This window comes from Styela clava, chromosome 8, assembly GCF_964204865.1.
Source record: "Styela clava chromosome 8, kaStyClav1.hap1.2, whole genome shotgun sequence".
NCBI classification, from domain to species: domain Eukaryota; kingdom Metazoa; phylum Chordata; class Ascidiacea; order Stolidobranchia; family Styelidae; genus Styela; species Styela clava.
The window spans coordinates 17,226,577-17,246,442 of NC_135257.1; the positions used below are offsets into that span (position 1 = coordinate 17,226,577).

Genomic DNA, 19,866 nt, shown 5'->3' on the forward strand with positions numbered 1-19,866 from the left:
GTAGGGAAAGAATTGGGAAGGAACTTTAGTGTTTTAGCGTGTTATACGGTATATATATAAAATGCATATTATGAATATTGAAAATGGCCTGTGATGTGCAGGGTAAGAGAAAGCTGATACCATCGTCAAGTCAAGTTTTATTTAGGGTTGAACACGAAGGTAGTGTGATGAGATTAATTGATAAAAATATAAGTCTGTACTGGCTGATATATGTTGTGACAAGTAAAGGTAACAAGGATGGTGATCGATGTCACGCTCGGAATGTTGCTCCTTGACCCCGTAGCTATGCCTTTCAGACGCCACAGTGGAAAGTCTTGCATCTGTGCGCAGTAGGTTCGCGGTTTTTGGTTGTGCGTTTTTTATTATCATTATTCAAGTAATCATAGTGAATATGGCACAGGAACTTAGTTATCAGTCAATCAAAACAGCAAATCAAGTGCGAGAGTCGGTAAGTAGTATCGGTTGTAATTTAGCAGCCATTAAAATTTTAGAATTTTGGTCGGACAAAAATAGGTCGAACTGCTGTCTCTATTTCATGGCAGAGTAAACTAAAGTGCAGATCAAGTAATGGATATTTGCTCATAAATCTCGGCTCTAGTCCGTCTTCGATTTACTTCTGTCTGTTTTAGTCTACCTAGTCTGCCAGTTCAGCAGTTGTGAAATATGCCCCCTGTTCAAATTTACACTTTTCTAGCTTTACTTAAAATAACACTCGGAGACCAGCAACCTCTGATACTGTAATACGTGACATCATAAAGAGTTGCTTATTCTCATAATCAGTCATACTGATTTTCCTTCGTGTATTAAAAAGATGAGGAAAGAATTTGAAAACCGTTTTTTTTTTTTGCATGCAGGAGGATCAGCGACAAGAAACTCGCAAAAGAAATTTATTGATTTTGATATTGTCACATTTATCAGACAATGGATATCTAGAATCTATGGCATCTTTGTCACAAGAAGCAAACTTAAGTTTATCTAGATGGCAGGTAAACTTAGTATAATTTGATTTTAATTCATGCTAGCAATATACATGCACCATTAGAAATTTTTTGATAATTTATAGTAATATGAAAAAGCATTTAAAAATTAATTCCAAATTCCAATTCCTATCCAAAAATACATATTTACTTTAACTTCATTCAATTGAATACATAACAAACTGTTAAATAATTGTTGTTAAATAAATGAATGATTCCGAAAATTATGAAAATCAAATGTGTCATTCGAAAAATAAAATTGTCATTAGATGAATGATAATTTTCCCCAATGCTTTATGTCATATATTCCTAAACTTTCAGCTCTTTTCCTTCCTCATATTATACCAACATAGAAGATGCATGTGAAATATTTCAATGAGAATTAAAAATTATTATTCCACAAGTAATCTTTTCATTAAATTTTGTAGGTATGTGACAACGTTGACCTGGATACAGTTTTACAAGAATTTGAATCATATTATTACATCAAATTTCAAAAACATCCAAAAATTGTCAAGAAAATTGTTACAAGTGCAGAACCATCAAGAGGAAAGATAAACCGGGTTAAGCGGTAAGATTCGTACTTGGAACAAAGTACACAGATTTCTTAGAGAAAATATAATTTTATATTCGAAACTTAATAAGGAGTATAATAATTTATGAAAAGTTAACAACCATACAGTTGTATAATTCTTAGAATATGTGCATTCAAATTCAAATGCTGATTAAATGCATAAAAGAATAACTTTATGTTAGAAAATAAGCCCACTAATTCAAATGTCTAATCAATTTTTACTTGTGTATTTAAAATTCTAACACATTTTTTTAAATTTAGACCTTGAGTCCTAATTTGAAATATCATTATTTAGTGATTGAATATATTTTCTACAATATGAATGAACAAATGATATTGTCTAATGCTTCCAATACAAAGACACTAATGCCATTGCAATTTTGCTTTTTGAAAATTTTAACTCAGCTATATGGTGGGAAAATTTCCACTGTTTATTATAAGTAACGATAAATAAAAATACAAGGATTCGGTATTCTGGATTTGATATAAGTATTTTGGAATAACACATCTCTAGCCTCAAGCCACCGTCTATCTTTATCTTCACAATTTATTGATTCACTTTTTAATTTTCACACCAAATGAAATGATTTTCTTTTTAGTCCATCTGTAGCAGGACTGAATGGGAACAACAGTAATAATGCAACTCATTTGACTAACTCTTCATCTCTTCCACATATTACTAATTTAACTGGAAATCCGAACGGATCAGCTCGTAGAATACGACCTGCGTCGGGGAATGATGCAAAGAAAAAACTCACTTCTAGAACACAAGGAAAAGGTGACTGATAATATTATTCATTTGCATAAATAAAAACTTTTTTACAAGAAAATTTACTCTCAAAGCAAGGTCATTCGTGCACTCTCAGAAGCAAAGGAGTTGATATCTGAACAAAGTTAAAGATGACTACAGTAGTGCCAAGCTCTACTAACACTACAGGGATTTAATAATTATTACAGGTCATGTCTGGTATGAGAATAGTTGACCAATTATTTTTTCAGATTCTTGGACTAAATATTAGAGGAGGCTATATCCAATCATCAATTACATAAACTCCCATACCATTGAAGGGAGCCTAGCAATCCTTTTGTACATAATTATCATTTCAAATTTGCATAGGCTAATCAGAGGTGCAATGACGATCAGAAGTGTATTTATAACGTTTAGCGCAATGCATACTGCCAAGCTGAGGGGGGTTACACTAACAGTAAACTTGATATTACAGGCTTGAGTTGGCTGGACTCTGTCTCACAATTGCACTTCCCTGTTTGAGTTGTGTGCTAATTAGAAGCTTTTCACATTACCAACATTTTAAATTGCCAATAAACTGTTTAAGAAAAAACAGCTTTATCTTGACGTATATTAATAAATATCTTCAACTATTTTTGCAGAATACTTGAGACAAAACAGTAACGCGAGTGAGAAATCTTCTACAAATGAATCAGTAACCGTAAGACCTGCTGATTTAGGTCTGACTGTTTCATCAGTTGGAGTGCGAGATGAGAGAAAAACTGAAAATCCTCGAAAGGTAATAAGTTATAGCTTAGTATATTGCAGTATGTATCCACTGGACAAAATAAATTAAACTAAACTGTAACCAAATGTTTTATAGGAAATCATTGATATGCGTGCAATATTAAATGATGCTATCAAAGGGGCTGGAAGTGATATTGTAACTGATTCACACAATTCTTTTGATCGTTTGGTTAAACCATTAGGTGAGTGAATTTCTTTTTTTTTCGTGCAAATCTACTTTCACCATAGGCTATACTGCAAAACAGCTATCTATATCTTGTAAGTTATTAGGCATGTGCTCCAGAAAATGTAGTTGGGATAGAATTTTCTCATTAATCCCCAGGAGAAAAAAGTTGAGAAGACGTCTTAACTATGTGGTGAACCACGATTGCAAGGAGTCCAGCAATCCTCTCATACATAATTATCTCTCACTTGTTTCATCTGTGTACCCTCACAGGGTTATCAGTGGTGTGATGCAATGGCGATAATATCAATATTCTTTTAAACTTAGACAACACAATGTCACAACCATTGCGACACAGCGGTGTGGCTCATCGTGCTAAGCATTATGAATACGCTCGCCACCGCACCTCTGATTACTCTGCGTGGGTTCGAATCCCATGTGGGGATGATTATGTGCAAGGGGATTGCTGGACTCCTCGCCCCCGTAGGGTGGTTCACGTAACCGTTGGTCGGTTACGGCTTCCTCCACCATCAAGTTCATGCTTCGAAAACAAATAACTAACTAATCCCATACCTGACATGAACAGGTAACTGGACGAGAGGCTGTGGTTCGCCATATGATTGAGCCGTCTTATCTACTTTCCTCTCCCCCGGGATAAATATGTAAATCCTATCCTATCAAGTTTTGTAGCAGCACATGTTATTGAGAAATCATCACTTTTTATCATGTAAGTTTCAGTCTCTATGTTCAACTCAATGAGAGCTCTAGTTCTATATTCTGAGAACTGGTCTTTATTCTCAATAAAGATTAAGTAATACACTCCAATGTGTAATCGCTGAGCTATCTTGACGTCGTTTTTTAAATTAAAACTTCATGCAAATCATTTTATAAACCATTAAAATGAAGGTGTCATTAAACAAAACCATATTTCTGTTTGCTTGAAATATCACTGACGACTGACTGTTATCTTTCCAGGTGGTTTTGTTGGATTCAATCATGAAATGAGAGAACTTGCCACAGTAATAAGTCGAGATATTTATTTACATAATCCTAGTGTAAAATGGAGTGACATTGTTGGCTTAGAATCTGCTAAGAGATTAGTGAAGGAAGCGGTTGTATATCCTATAAAGGTGAGAAAATACACAGAAATAAAGAAGTAAAGTTGCTGTAAAATCACTAATTTTTGACAGAGGAATGTATGAATCAAAATTGTGTATAATCCGTAGTCTGTATTTTTTTCATTTTTGATTCTAATTTATATGGTAATTAGGGAAGACTGTTAGGACAGCTAATCCTATTTACAATAATGTTTGACAATACAACACCAATACGGGCGATGGCCAAGCTATTAGAGCGTTAAACTTGATTGTGTTTACATCACAGATTATACATTTTAGGTTTTAATTTGATACCCCCCATCTTAGCTGGGGTGTAATAAATTAAGTAGGCAATGCCATACCAGAAAGATTTCAGCTCTTCCAAATAAAAGTAACTTTTTACATATTGTCATGTATTGATGGCTGCTTGTATAAGGTCATGTTCAGGGCGAAAGGCATGGATAAGTCTTGTGTAGAAGAACACACATCAAGATATAAAATAATTACTTATGTTGACAATTTTTTAATTGTTCCTGACGACCTTTACAATTTATAGAATGATTAGACATTTATATGAGTAGATAACAGACTGACCTCTGTCTACCCTATGTTAAAGGACATAAAATGAAACAAAAACATTTTACAATAATAATACATCTCATATTACGTCAAATAGATTATGTTGAGATAATATTTCAGAGGCTATTGTTTACAAATGCTTTGCTTTCGTTGTTTGATTGTAATACCATTATTCCGATTCATTGAGTTGCCTGGCTTCTCATTTCTGATACTACGCTTAATCACGTCGCCCTGAACAAGGCCTATACAAGCAGGCCCTGCCATCTATCGTTATTTAAGAATCTACTATTTTTAGCAAGGATCAGAATTTTTACAGTTTTGCATTTCTCACCCAATTTATTACATCCTGGGTGATGTTAGGGGCATGGGACTGGAACCAGAAATTTGTAATCTGCATTAATGTCTTGCACTTTAACCTCTATGCCAGCGGTTCCCAAAGGGTGCGCCACGAAAATTAACAGATTTTTTCTCTGATAATTTCACACCGCACCAACAAAAAGTTCGGGAATTGCTCTCTGGGCCATCATGCCACCCTTGCTTTCTAACATTAAATGTTTTAGTCATACTTAACATTGCTACGTTATTTGTCTTCGGTTGTTATTTATAAATATATTGTTGTCTTAAAGAATGTAGTTGTGATTCTAGGTTAATATAAAGAATATATTCAATATTTTTTATAGTCATTTCGAATATGAATCGAACAATGATATGTGGACTGTGGAGTGAAGGCTATTGTGTTGAAATCCCATAATTCAGCTCTACTAAAGTAGTTTCAAATCTTTTGTCATTAGCCTTCAAAAATTGGTGTGAATGGTTCTTAATTCAGCTATTGTGTTGAATACACATGAATAGATACAATATGATGTACAATTGCAAAATAGGCTGCTATTTCGAAAAATCTTTGAGGTTTTATTTTATTCAACAAGTAACAGAAAACACGAATATACTCTGAAAAATTATCTCACCAAATTATGACTTCAATCCTGGGAAAATTATACCAAAAACAGGATTTTTCCCATTGCGTTCCTTGTGTATTGTTTTCGTATATTTTTTTTAATAAAAGTTTTTCTCAAAGAAATAAATTAACTTCTTTTCATGCCGCAGACTTTTTTTGGTACTCCCGTAGTGTGTGTTCCAGGTTAAGGTCAGGCCATAGTTTTATTCCAATTTTCCATATTTTAGTTCTATTACAAGTTCGGGGAATGTCTGTGTTAATATACCCCGTACCCATAGGCTTCCGTCCCTTCACACAACTTGATGTAAAGAAGGCGAACAAAATTAGTTACCTCCATATTGGTACACACACTTCTGGAGCGCCCCTTTTTTTAATCATTTACCAACACTGTTAATAATATAACATTTTACATAAAACACAGCATCATATATTTTTCAGTATCCACAATTATTCACTGGAATTTTATCACCATGGAAGGGTTTGTTATTATATGGACCACCAGGAACTGGTAAAACACTTCTGGCAAAAGCAGTTGCAACAGAGTGCAATACAACATTCTTTAATATATCAGCTTCCACTATTGTTAGCAAATGGAGAGGAGACTCTGAAAAATTGGTATATTCAATATTTACTGTATTAATGCAGCACAAATGGTGAAAAGCGAATGAAACAGTTTAGCCCATTTTGAGTGTTTTTATAGATAAAATTCTTCAGAACAATGATAAAAATAAAAGTCGTTATATATATATATATAAACAACTTTATAGACGCTAAATCAGTGGTTATCAACCTTTTTTCTCTCATGACCCACTTTCATTGCACAAAAAATTCTGTGACACAAAATGGGTTGTCATGATGTACCTTGTGAGTCTGTAGTTTTTTGTGTAATTCTCAGCAAAATGATAAACAACCATCAATATAGATAAAATTGTTGCACGAGAAATTCAAAATTTAATTTGGGAAGGTCACAAATTCGGTACTACTTTGATGACATTATTGCTTTGAGCTTCCTGTACCATGTTTCTGTGATTATTAACTCACCAGCTTCAAATCGATTCTATTTATAGAACTAGCGTTTTCTGTCGATACTGAATTTGCCTTTTTCTCATTGTGTACTCTCTCGAAAACGTGATTTTAAATGTTACCCCGAATAATAACTTTTCCATTATGACCATGCATGAAATGGCTAATCATATGCCACCGGAAAATTAGGAAAGACACATATTTAACGCAAAATGAAAGCGAGAGAAATATTGGGAAACCAGTTACGCAGGGCGAGAGTCATTGAAGCACACAGCCAAGCGCTTGCCCGAGTATTGTCGATATATATCGGCGGTTTACTGTCGATATGATATATTGGCAAACACGCAACATCGGGCCGATATATCGATTGGCTGATATATCGGTCGAGCTCTAATTTTTTATGACTTTCTAGGCAGCAACAGAATGTTTATGACTGAGAGCCGAAATTTAGTGGCTTACTTACTTTTCTTAAATTTCTGATAGGTGATATTGAATTCATCTCTTTCTTTTTTAATCTCAGGTGAGAGTGCTTTTTGAGTTAGCGAGATTTCATGCACCTTCTACTATATTTCTTGATGAATTGGAATCTGTCATGAGTCAAAGAGGATCGGGTCCTGGGTAATTTTGTATTGGTTTTCGTAGGTTTATGTTTGTTTTTGTTTTAATAGGAAACGTTAGTATAATACGAATGTCTTTGATTAAATCCTGAGTCATCTGAGCCTCGAGCTTGGTTTGATGGTTGTCTATCGCTGAGCTAAGTCTCATTCGTGGTTAGTTAAGTCCAATTTATTTTATCTTGATAACTTGAGTCTCTGATAAACGGTGACTAGAATCCAACTCAAGTCTAGTTGAGGGGTGTGCAACCTTTACTACTGGGGAGCCAGATACAAATAACTGGGTGAAACTGCGGATCGCACCTTTATTTATTTAACATATGCTTGCTAGTAGTTGCAAGCACAAAAATTTTGATTATTGATTTTATGACATGCGTTGTTTGCTTCGTGCAGGCTAGCTGTTTGGGCATTGTAACGTCATAGGCATGGATAATAAATTGGACTAAGGCCTGGAATTACTCACACGTATCAGATTAAACTAAATACTCATTTCACAATTTTTCCTTAAGGCCACAGGTTGCGCACCCCTGGCCTAGTTAATAATTCATACATTAAGCTATGACGTCTTCATTAAAATATTTGAATTTTCCAGTGGTGAACATGAAGGAAGTAGAAGAATGAAAACGGAATTACTTGTACAGATGGATGGTCTCGCAAAATCAGATGATCTCGTATTCGTTCTGGCTGCATCGAATTTGCCATGGTAGTATAAACGATAGTGTGATTACTGTAGGACAGACAGATACTTGCATCTTGCTAATAATATCATTAAAAATATTAGACTTCAATTATAAAGTTCACCAATGGTGACTGTCAAATTTTATATGGCATTCGACTCGAGTGCATTGGTATATGAATTTAGTAACTTTCAGATATTATATAAAAACTGATCAAAATACTAATTTCATATTTTTTTGAGTGCAAAAAGGTATTTGTAATTTTGCATGCATCTGCTGATTGCTGTCTCTGGAAATCATAATTCTTTTTGTTACCCATTTCAATCAAGTAAGGACATCATTTTGATTATGTGACAGCTTATATGCTTCGTCAAACTTAAAACACACTACACTATATATATAAATAGGGTTAATTTGAATAAAATTATGGCCTAACCCTAACCTGGTACACACACTACGGAAGTACCCATTATTATTTGTAACTTTATTAGGCATCAATCGTTGGTGCGTGGTAAGTTATTGGGTATATCTTTCTTCTGTCATCATTAACTCGGAGCCATGAAAAATTCCTGTCTGGTGAAGTTCATAAAAAACCTATAATTTATTTCTTGCACAGGGAATTAGATCATGCAATGCTTCGTCGTCTGGAGAAAAGAATACTTGTTGATCTTCCAAATCATGAAGCAAGAAAATCTATGTTTTATAGGTGAGTGATTGAAAAGGGAGTTTAAATTTAGACCAAGCAAGTCAAACTAGTACAATCCAATCCAGGGTTTCTCTATATGACTACATTAATTCAAGGAAATTTGATTTGTCTATTTCTTCAACTAGGAGACATTTCTGCTTTTACTCAGGTTTTTTTTGCTATTTATTATTATACATGGCGCTTGAAATATTGGATGAAAACTAATTTAAACCAAAACTAGGTATTTTTGTTGAAGAACCAGCGGCACCAAGTGTTGAGAGTTTTTTAGTAAGCCACAGATCAAGAATCACTAATCCAACCAATTTCAATGTTCTTTTCAGGTTTCTACCTCCGAAAAATAGTGAAGGAAGTTTGATCATCAACACAAACCTTGATTACGGAGCTCTAGCTGAGGTGATTATAATTTATATTTTGGTTTAACTAACCAGTTAATTTGCCTTCCAATCAATTCAATCAAACTGGTGTAAATACCAACTGGTACTTCTTATTCAGATATTTATGTATAAATTTGTACATTTTCAAATTATTTTATTGTTGTTGATTTTTATTGAAAGCTAGAATTACTTGGTTTCATGGTAGAATGTCGAATGCCTGTTTTGAATGGAATATGAATGTCTGTATTAAAATGCTAGCTATACTGTTTTTCTTCCATTATTTGATGATTGATATCTGATTGTGCATTATTAGACACAAAATGCACTTATCGATTATTGTGCTAAAAATCGTTGTTGTTGCTTGGTGTTTTTTCTTGTTGTTGTTGCTTGGAAATATTCTTTTTCTTCACAACTATTAGGCCGATCGATTTCAAAAAGCTGACTCCTATGGAAACCCTTATGTCACCTATAATTATACTGTTTTATTTTAATTGTAAGTGAAGACTTCTCTATATTGTCACTCTTGACAACTTCCACCACACTTTTCCGATGATCTTTTCATAAAACTGTGTGTTCTGAGACTTTTCTGTACCAGTATCGATACTCCCATAGTATGTGTACCAGGTTAGGGTCAGGCCCTAATTTTATTCTGATTTTCCTCATTCTAGTTCTATTACAAGTTCGGGGACTGTCTGAGTTAGCCAAGTGAATATACTCCCTGTCCATAAGTTTCAGTCCCTCCACACAACTTGATGTAAAGTAGGCAAACAAAACTAGTTATCCCCATATTGGTACACATACTTATGGAGCGCCCAGTACCTATGTGCGAACTCTGCGCTCATATATTTCAGCATTGCTCTTTTGTTTCAAGGAATAAAGGAATTGTTTGTTATAAAGAGAAACTTCCATTAGTACTTCTTAGTTCTTTTCTCTCAACATCACCAGGCAATCAATTCACAATATTCTTTTTTTTAGAAAACTGAGGGATATTCTGGATCAGATCTTAAATTAGTTTGTAAAGAAGCAGCAATGCAAGTTGTCAGAAAAATATTCAATACCTTGGAGAATCATGTTGAAGGAGAAGTAAGTATAGAAAATTATAGGTACTCCTGAAGTATGCGCACCAAGATGTCGCATAACCTGAACCCTAACCTGGTACACAACCTGAGTTCAGGTTGTGCGCCATCTTGGTGCGCATATTTCAGGAGGTCCACATTATATTGCACATACTAAAAGAATTAGACAACAGAATAAAACAATTCCAGATAATTTTTCCATATGTTGGAAGTATCTAAGTTTAGGATTTGTTGTGTTACTATATTATATTGACTATAATTATCTTATCAATGTTTACCAAAGGTCTATTTTAGTTGTCGATTCGGAGAGAGACAGTTTATATGCTTCGTCAAACTTAAAACACACTATACACATATCTATAAAATATAAATAAATGAATGAAACATTTAAGATCAAGTTACCACACCATCATTATTGTGTTATATATATGATATAATTGCACGTGTATAAATTTGACTTGCTGCTTAGTTTGTTACTGCTATGGTGTCTTTGGTTTAAAAAGCTCGTTTCTTACAATAAAGTAGTGTTGTAATGGAAACTTGGTGCTTGTCTAAAAAGAACTAAAGGCAGTACACACAATAAATAAACCACAATGTTTTATTGAGTTCATCGGAGTATTGAACACTGTCTATAATCAATCAGTATACTCTTATATTTTCACACTATGTATAAATCGATCCGTGATTATTTATAAAAAAAGGATCAATTTAAACGCATATCAAGGCAGGGAGCTTCTCAGCAAATGAGAGCCATATCAAACCATAATGATTTGTTCATATCTGTCACACCCAAACTGCTCATGTTTTTGTCTACAACAATGTATGATCCCAACTTTCTTGTTTGAGTTTATTCCTCGAGTCCACAGATGTCATGGAATCATGCATTGTTAATAAGTCTGAAACACCAATAAAACAGTATTACGCTCAGGAGGCCACATAATCTCAGACCCTTGATAAGCTGTATTGCTTTTGTTTATATTGTATCCATAATTTATCTACTTTTCTACAGCAACTTCCAGATTTCACCCTGGACACTATATCAACAGCATGTGTTTTAGATGTTCTTATTCACACTAAGCCATCAACTGCTAAACTGAGCCACAAGTACAAAGACTGGCAAACGAAATATGAATCTGTGTAGTGATTTTGCGGTATTCCAGAGGAACAATTATTACTGAATTAGAAATTATTATAATTCAGTCAAGTATTTCATGACATATGGTCACACTTTATTCACTGTAACTAAGCAAGTCTTAATTTATTCTTGCTTAGTCAAGCCACTTGTACTGTGAAATTTAATTTAGTGCTGTTTAAAAATTTGTACACAACTTTACAATATTTTGTGCACTTTTTTAAAGTGGAAAAAGTACTATGTAGTATTATGTCCGCTTACTAATTGTCACATTTTTATAAGAAAATTTTAGTGATATATTTTCCTATTTCTTTTGTTAAAACCTCTTGTCTGTTGTAAAAGATTAAATTATTATCATTGGTCGTGATTATATGAGGTTGGTTTTGGGCACAGGTTGCTAAGTGTAGGAAATGCTTCATTTACGCTGTATGGGAGGGGGGGGGGTGGTTGCGGGACAATGATCAAGTCCATGCTTTCGAAAACAAATAACTTATTAATCCCATACCCGACTTGGAACAATAACCGGACGAGAGGCCTTGGTTCGCCATATGGATAACCCGTCTTATCACTTTCCTCTCCCCCGGGATAAATATGTAAATTCTATCCATCTCACAACCCAATAAAATCTAGATAAATGTCTAAGACTCATTTATCACGATATTGCTGAATCGGGAATTGTTACAGATGATGGTTAGCAGTGATTCAATATACAGTATAAGTTTGTCCGCTTTTGATTAATTTATAAGATAATTTTTAGCTGAATCGCTTAATTTTTTCACTGGACCAAATGGATATCTTCAGTCGTCTCGTTTTTGTAATCTCAGGTTTTGTTTGTCAGTTTTAAATGATGTTTCCAAATCTTTGTTATGTACAAGAGATGAAAATAGAATTAAACCTGTACATATGCTTAATGCGTCTGAAACAAATAACTGGCCACCATTATTCCATACCTGACATGTACTCGTATCCGGACGAGAGGCGGTGCTTCGCCATATGGTTGAGCCGTCTTAAAGCTTTTATTTTTTTTGAATTCAGCTTATTTACGCCAAATGATGAAAACCGGAGGCGTGTCTAGTAGTCTATCGCAAATTATTCGGGGCTAATTATTGCAACTAAACTGAAGGAAGACATAATAACAATTAAATTATTTGGTGACCGTACATTTGAACCCATGTACATTTGAACCCATGCGTATATCCACGGGTTCAATCTATATTCGGGTGCTAAAACCCATGGGTTAGGGTTAGTATGGGTTTAACTATCCGTGAAACAAAAAAAATTCCATAGGTGCAATAGCATACAGGTGCAATTGTCATGGGTTCAAATGTACGTGGGTTCAAATGTAATGGAACCAAATTATTTGAATTACGACTAATTTTTGGAGACACAACTGAAAACTGACAAAGAACACGCAAATGTCATCGTAGACATAATATTGATTGGACAAGGTTACGGAAATAAACAAGGAAACATCCATGGGCACAGCAGAGCCGTTATATAATGGCTCTGGGCACAGCACAATGAGCACATGGACATGAAATTTTACGAGATCAAAGGTCACGCACGCGGATTTCTTGTATTTGAATTATTTTTTTATTTGCAATCTAAGGTTGGGAGTGTGACTACGAAGAGTACGGTACTGTATCGCTGCTACCGCATTTTGCTCGTCTGTATCTGAGTCTCATTAATTAAGTTGTCGGCGAAGGTACGGTGCCATTTGTAGAGGGTTTTTGGCCTAGATTAGACTATTGTCTGGTAATACACTTACCGGTATACCAGTATACAGAAGTTATACCGTTCAGACGTTAGGTCTTGTTTTCATTCACGTCTTCCAGGTCCTCTGCGTTTTGTTTGTTGTTGTTTTGTTTTATACCAAAGCGACCAAAATAAAATTGATTGATTGACGGTATCTACTTATTTTTCTACTAATCTGCAGTTCTGTAACACAATGAGCGTGCGCTTAATGCTGTAATGTGAACTTAGGTTTCAATTATTACTGTAATAGGTCGAATTGGCGCATTCTACTCTAGTCTGCAAGAATGGCAATTGCAATACTTGGTGATGCAGAAAAGCGCTTTATAATTCATGGAATACAAGAAGATTTGCGGAATGATGGACGAGGTTGTGAAGATTACAGACACATTGATTTGGAAGTAAATCTTGTTTCTAACACAAATGGATCTAGCAGACTGAGAATTGGGAATACAGAACTTCTTGTGGGCGTGAAACTTGATCTCGAAATGCCACTGGCAAATTCTCCTGACCAAGGATTGGTGGACTTTAACATTGACTGCTCCCCAAATGCCACACCACAGTTCCAAGGTAGGGGCGGTGAAGATCTTGCCGCAACCATAAAAAGTTTACTAACAAGAGCCTATAACAATAATCTTGTGTTAGACCTTAAAAGCTTATGTATTGTGCCTGGGAAAAATTGCTGGTCAGTGCATGTTGACGTTCTCATATTAGAATGTGGCGGCAATCTTCTTGATGCAGTGTCGATTGCAGTCTTCGCTGCTTTGTTTGACACATCTATCCCAAAACTGGGAGTGACCGAAGGTGATGAGGGGGAGGTGGAAATTAACTTGCCAGATGATCCATTGGACAGTATCCCCATGAATGTGACTAATTGTCCAATTTTTGTGACTTTGTCAAAAGCTGGTCAGAGATATATTATCGACGCCACAGCCGAGGAGGAAGCATGTTGTTTGGCAAGTGTCATTTTATCAATTATGAAAGATGGCCGCTGTACAGCTCTGCGTAAAGACGGCTCTGGTAGCCTGGACCCACAGAGTATTAGCGAAATGCTAGATGTGGGAAAGAGAGTAGGAATGAATTTACATAAATCTATTTTGAAGTTTCTCAAAAACATGCCAGTTATGAAGTTTAATGACAAAACTGGTTTTCTTTGACTAAAACAATCTGCCTTTTCAGAAAATTCCCAATGCTAATGTTTCCCCATAAATATTACCTAAAATTATATTAGCATTCGTTTTATAATGCTTTATTTTGATATCAGATCAATCATACAAAATTAACGCTTCATTGAAAATAATTGCATAGTATGTATAAGTAAGAATTAGTAGGGGTAGATAGATAATAACAAGCATGTGCTTTGTCAGTTCGGCGTTAATTTCATGGAGGGTTTCGCTATTTGTACTGCAGCTAATAGAGAGGACAACACGCCACATAACCCAACGACCCCGTTATTGAAATTAGTGTATCCCAGACTGTTTGCGGGGATAACTATATCGAATCCATTTTTCAAAAGGTCGATTATTGCTTGTTGATTCTGCTTCACAAAATTGGAAAAGTAGGTCTGGAACGAGATGGATTCTTCGCGCCTTCTTGCATCTCTAGCCAATAGTTGCATATTGATATACAACGAATAGAGATCCCTTGCAAAAGCCATCATCAAAGATGCCAACCAAAACTTGTTCGCGCTCTCTGTCCACTTCTTCAGATCTGCGTGTACCAAGCCAACTTTCCCCATCCATATATAGTGGTCAATGAGAAGGTAGGCTGCTTTATTTGTATGAGAGGTAGTTAGTGTGAGACTCAGAACATAGTTTTGCAAATTTATTGCTCTCTGGGCTGCTCTGAGACTGTCCACACTTTTCCCAAATCTAAATACTGAAAAAAATGTATATTTTTTTTTTATTCAGTAAATTGAGCTTTGGTAATGTGAGATCTGTGTCTGTTGCCAGAATTATTAAAATATAAACTCACATTTTCTGGACGTGCTCATTAATTTTTCCAGCTCTATGAGCATGTTGACTGCATTTTCCTTATTGCCATTTCTCAGTAGATACCATACAAGAAATTTGCTGCCATATTGCGTGACTCTATAAAACATGTTGTATTCAATTACAAGAAATCCCAATTTCTGCACATTTACCTAAAAACAGTCTTGAGAAAAAACAATCAATTACCTATATAATTTGTCTCGACCAGCCGTCTTGTTGCAAAAAGCTAGGAAGTCATCCATTTGAACTTGACCTGATTTATTTTAAAGCTATAGCTCTGGAAATGAAAAAAAGCATTTCTGTCAAAACATCCCAGAATCACATATGTAAAAGGAGTGAATTATGAGGAATACATACTATACAGAAATATATAGTATAAAATACCAGTGGACAGAGGTCGACAATGCTAGGCGCAAAACTGATTTTACTTTTCACTTTACAAGAAAACTCTGCTTGATAAAGTTATTTCACAGGGTGTTTTCACTTTGTGCATGAAATGTTTCAACATAATGGGATTTGGAATCTACCAATCAAAATTACACTATAAAGACCAATGATATGAATGATAAACAAGGGGGCCATGAGTGTTTAAAGTCGGGACGGGCAAGGGGCCACGAGCCATAGCATGTTGGGAATCACTGGTCAAGGCAACATGAAAATATAAACCCAATAAGCGCAGTTAATTGCCATGCAGTCAATGATCTTCCGTATTTTGGGCAATTGAATTGCGTAACTTAGAGACAACTATCAAAAATGAATAAATCAAGCTCAAACAGGGCAAAGATGATGTTTGATGTTATCTAACAGTGAATGATATAAATATAGTCGGTGGGCAAGTTATGGCAAAACCATCGGTCCGGAAATCTTGTCTCGGACTTCCTTTCCCTTCAACATTTCAACTAGCTCTAAAGCAAATTCAAATGATGTTCCTGGACCACGACTTGTGATCAGCTTGTTGTCCTTGACAACCCTTGCCTCAGAATAGATGTACCCTGAAATACAGTTAGAAACTATGTTAGTTTAAAAGCTATGTAACAGATGAACTAATATACAAAAATATGATTCCTCACAAATCTAGCACGCACTCTCTCAGTATAGAATATTGATCTCTGAGCAAAGTCAAGGGCGGGCAAGCACTAAAAAGCCATAAACTACTGGGACTGTAAATTATAGCGTAGAAGTGCGCGTTAACAAAATCCAATTGACACAAGAGTGGATATTGCGACGCAGATTATAAGTATTTTTATGAAGACGAACCTTCTAATTTGTCCTTTAAGGATGGATGAGATGTGATATTGCTCCCTGGTTTTATGTTATGAGATTTGAGAGCTATAGGAGCAGCACATATTGCGCCGATTAAGTTTGTATGTTGAATCTGCATCTCCAGGAGCTTCTTTACGCCATCTGACTGTACAGAAACAATTTTATGAGTCAAATGATGGTTAAAACATCTTGGGTGATCGTGGTATACTGTAGCATCTTTACCTCAAGACCCAAGAATTATTGACATATCTACTAAATTTAGTCAGCGAACAATATTTTCTAATAAATATCTATAGTAGGTAAGTCAAATATATAAGATTTTACAATATTGTCTCGATATTTTTGTATTTAAGCGATTGCCCTACATAGAATATTAAAAATTCAAAACAATTTTAAGCAACCAGCTACCTCTGCGAGTGTGGTCGCACCCTTTAAACCACCAGGCATTACAACTGCATCATACGGGGCAGCATCTATGGCTGTTTGGAGATCAACATCTGGAATTATGCAAACCCCTCGACTACACATAATTTTATCTGATGCGTCAACGCCAGCAACAGTCACTTCAATCTGCATATAAAAAATTAAGAGTATAGATGTGTATGGAATAATTATTTGTCAATACCGCTTATTGGTATTTATTTTAATGTCATTGATGAATATTATTTGGTCACAAAAAACTTTTTGTTTGTTACATCAGTAAGTTCTGTCGTTATAAATTATTTCAATTTTGCTTTAATACCGGTATAGTTTATAAAAAAGCTTAAAACTTGTTGTATATCATAATTCACTTGAATCCTAGCGTTTCTAAACTAGTGAAATAGAGCCAGGTTGTATAAAAAAAAGGAAAACAATTCTGAATTTTCACAAACCTCTGCTCGACGCATCACATCAATGGAAATAACGGCCTCCATCTCTTCTGCGCCATTCGCAAGCAAGACCAGTGCCCTTTTCAAAGAACCACTCATTATAAATTCTTTTTGTCGTTTACTCAATAAGCGAATAATCGTGAAAATAATAACCCGTAGAGCAAGAAAAAGAGCCCTCAACTAGTGCAATTGCATTGAATGAATCCAAACGAAGTCAATGCAGCAATGTTTGAGCTCCACAGCAGGAGTCGAATTTTACACTACCCGGGACTCTGTACTCATATTTGGGTTAGGACAGGAATTTTATTCGCCCAGTAGGAGGGGTAGAAAATACGATAAAATTACTTAATCATATGGTGAGCCATGGTTTTTTGTACTACAGTCCATGTAAAGTATGTAATTAGGCAGCTCATTAGTAGAATAAGATTATCTTTTTACATCGCATGGACTTGACTTCTAAATATTATTCCGAAGTCAGGAGCTCAAGTCGAACTTTTATATTACCGGTATGCCGATTCTGTATTCCAGACTTCAATCAATCAATTTTATTTCGGTCGCTCTGGTATAAAACAAAACAATAACAAACGAACAAACACAGAGGACCTGGAGGACGGGCATAACTTGAAGAAAAGTTAAAAACGTGAAAATACGCGCCCGTCCACCAAAAACAGTCAAATAACACAATAAAACAAAAATACACGATACAGAATCGGGCAATAACTTCAAATGAATAAATTTGTGAATAACAGTGACAACAATGAGTTTATTTTGAAGAGGGGTCATACAGATAAGTAAACATCGTTTTTATATGTAACAAGAAAATGAAGTGATTGTAGGAATAACACTGCAAATGGTAAAGGAAAATTGTGATTAGAATAAACAGGTCGTTTGAATGATGACTTTGTTCGAACATTAAATGACTGATGAAAATTGTTGAAAGAGGTGCTTTTGGGTGTTGATCAACTAAAAAAATAGTGCTGTGATGGTGTGGTGTTTATAATAAACTATATTAAAATCTTAGGCGAACTGGAAAGCTATTCAGTGCCTTCCAGTGGATCAATCAATCATTTATTCGTCGTCACAAAAACATCAAATGCAAAAAAAATTGGTACAATAAATAAATATAATAATAATGATATTTGTGCGACAGGAGTCGCGAGGGACCATATTAGGTCTTCAAGCAGCGACACCTAAAGCGCTGTTACTGGTTCAGTGTAAAAAAAATAACTACATTTGCTACAAACATTGACTATGCAATAGTCGTTGTGATGAACATATTTTGAATCATTGAAAAAATTCGCAGCAAACGCAACTTTACTAAAATCATGTAATAGAGAAAAAAAAAGAAAAACAACTCAACTATAAATTCATAAAAAAGGCATATTTGAATAAATGTATATAAGTTACATAAAAGACAAACGACAAGCGAGGGGAAAATGGTTAGACCAAAGACAAAATTGTAAGAGATTAATTGAATAGGAGTTGGTAAGCTCTAATAAATCATAAAACGTTGATATGTATATATATATACAATACGCTCCACAGTAAGTGGGCATAAAATTTACGAAAGAATGGTAGGCATATGCTTGCTCAATAAATTAAAATATAACGAATTTTGGCATTTTAGTGTAGAGGTTGCACCAAGTTTGGTAAAGTTAAAGTACCGGGTACTTTAGAAATAGACTCCTTACACCTATAGTTCCTCCGGCTTTTTGGGCAGCCATGGCGACGGTCTACAAATGCGACTACTGGGCTATGGACAGAAGATGGCGAATCATACTGAATACTCCAATCAATGGCTGATGGAAGAGAGATAATAACTAATATATTTACTTTTTAGATATAATTTGAAACCGTAATAGCCTAAAGATTTAATGGTACTTGGTAAGGCATTCCACAGTTTCACACCCGTGTATTTTATGGATTTCTGTGTCCTGCTTGATGAATATCTTGGGACATAATATGAACTTGACAAAGCTGATCTAGTAGAGTATGAATGGATATTACTCTGCATTCTGAAAATTCCCGCGAATGCCATGGGAAGCTTGTTATCGAAGTACTGGTGCATGAGTTTCAGTATCTCAAATTCATGGATATGACCAAGCTTAATAATTCGACACCTGTGGTACAAAGGATCTAGTCTAGATCGGAAAGGTGCACTACATATGGCTCTAATTGCTTTGTTTTGCAAAACTTCTAATCTGGGGAGTAGAGTCGATGACGCACTACCCCAAGTTATAATGCCATACTGCAGATACGACTGGAAAAGAGAAAAATAAACCAATCGGAGAGCTGGCATGGTGAGGAATTTTCTTAGTTTAAATAATAAACCTGTTGCACTTGACAACTTTCCAGCAATGTAATTAATGTGTGATGTCCATTTCAATTGGTCATCAATGTGGATACCTAGGTATTTGTATGAGTTGACATTTTCAAGTGGAACCTTGTCAATATTAATTTGAAGCCGAATTTTATTTTTTTCATTTATCCTGGGACTAATTAATAAGCAT

General features: G+C 35.1%; 4 protein-coding genes across 4 annotated transcripts; 2 read left to right on the forward strand and 2 right to left on the reverse strand.

Annotated features, from left to right (window-relative positions):
- Positions 1-263: 263 nt before the first annotated feature.
- Positions 264-11,857, forward strand: LOC120345769 (katanin p60 ATPase-containing subunit A-like 2). Its single transcript, XM_039415314.2, has 14 exons — positions 264-448; positions 855-986; positions 1,406-1,548; positions 2,151-2,329; positions 2,941-3,077; positions 3,162-3,267; positions 4,224-4,378; positions 6,318-6,494; positions 7,423-7,520; positions 8,109-8,219; positions 8,810-8,899; positions 9,220-9,292; positions 10,249-10,356; positions 11,359-11,857. Exons 1-14 carry the CDS (start codon positions 392-394, stop codon positions 11,488-11,490), a joined length of 1,698 nt encoding a protein of 565 aa, XP_039271248.2. The 5' UTR covers positions 264-391; the 3' UTR covers positions 11,491-11,857.
- A 1,439-nt stretch (positions 11,858-13,296) lies between these two features.
- On the forward strand, positions 13,297-15,213 carry LOC120346160 (exosome complex component RRP42-like). The gene has a single exon (XM_078115398.1). The coding sequence runs from the start codon at positions 13,521-13,523 to the stop codon at positions 14,388-14,390; it is 870 nt and encodes a 289-aa protein (XP_077971524.1). The 5' UTR covers positions 13,297-13,520; the 3' UTR covers positions 14,391-15,213.
- LOC120346161 (peroxisomal membrane protein 11A-like) lies at positions 14,467-15,553 on the reverse strand. The gene is made up of 3 exons (XM_039415829.2): positions 15,411-15,553; positions 15,208-15,323; positions 14,467-15,111 (listed from the first exon to the last, which is right to left on the reverse strand). Exons 1-3 carry the CDS (start codon positions 15,464-15,466, stop codon positions 14,597-14,599), a joined length of 687 nt encoding a protein of 228 aa, XP_039271763.2. The 5' UTR covers positions 15,467-15,553; the 3' UTR covers positions 14,467-14,596.
- A 20-nt stretch (positions 15,554-15,573) lies between these two features.
- On the reverse strand, positions 15,574-17,569 carry LOC120346162 (Parkinson disease protein 7 homolog). The gene is made up of 4 exons (XM_039415830.2): positions 17,360-17,569; positions 16,896-17,057; positions 16,482-16,632; positions 15,574-16,216 (listed from the first exon to the last, which is right to left on the reverse strand). The coding sequence occupies exons 1-4, from the start codon at positions 17,453-17,455 to the stop codon at positions 16,062-16,064; spliced, it is 564 nt and encodes a 187-aa protein (XP_039271764.2). The 5' UTR covers positions 17,456-17,569; the 3' UTR covers positions 15,574-16,061.
- Between the last annotated feature and the right edge of the window lie 2,297 nt (positions 17,570-19,866).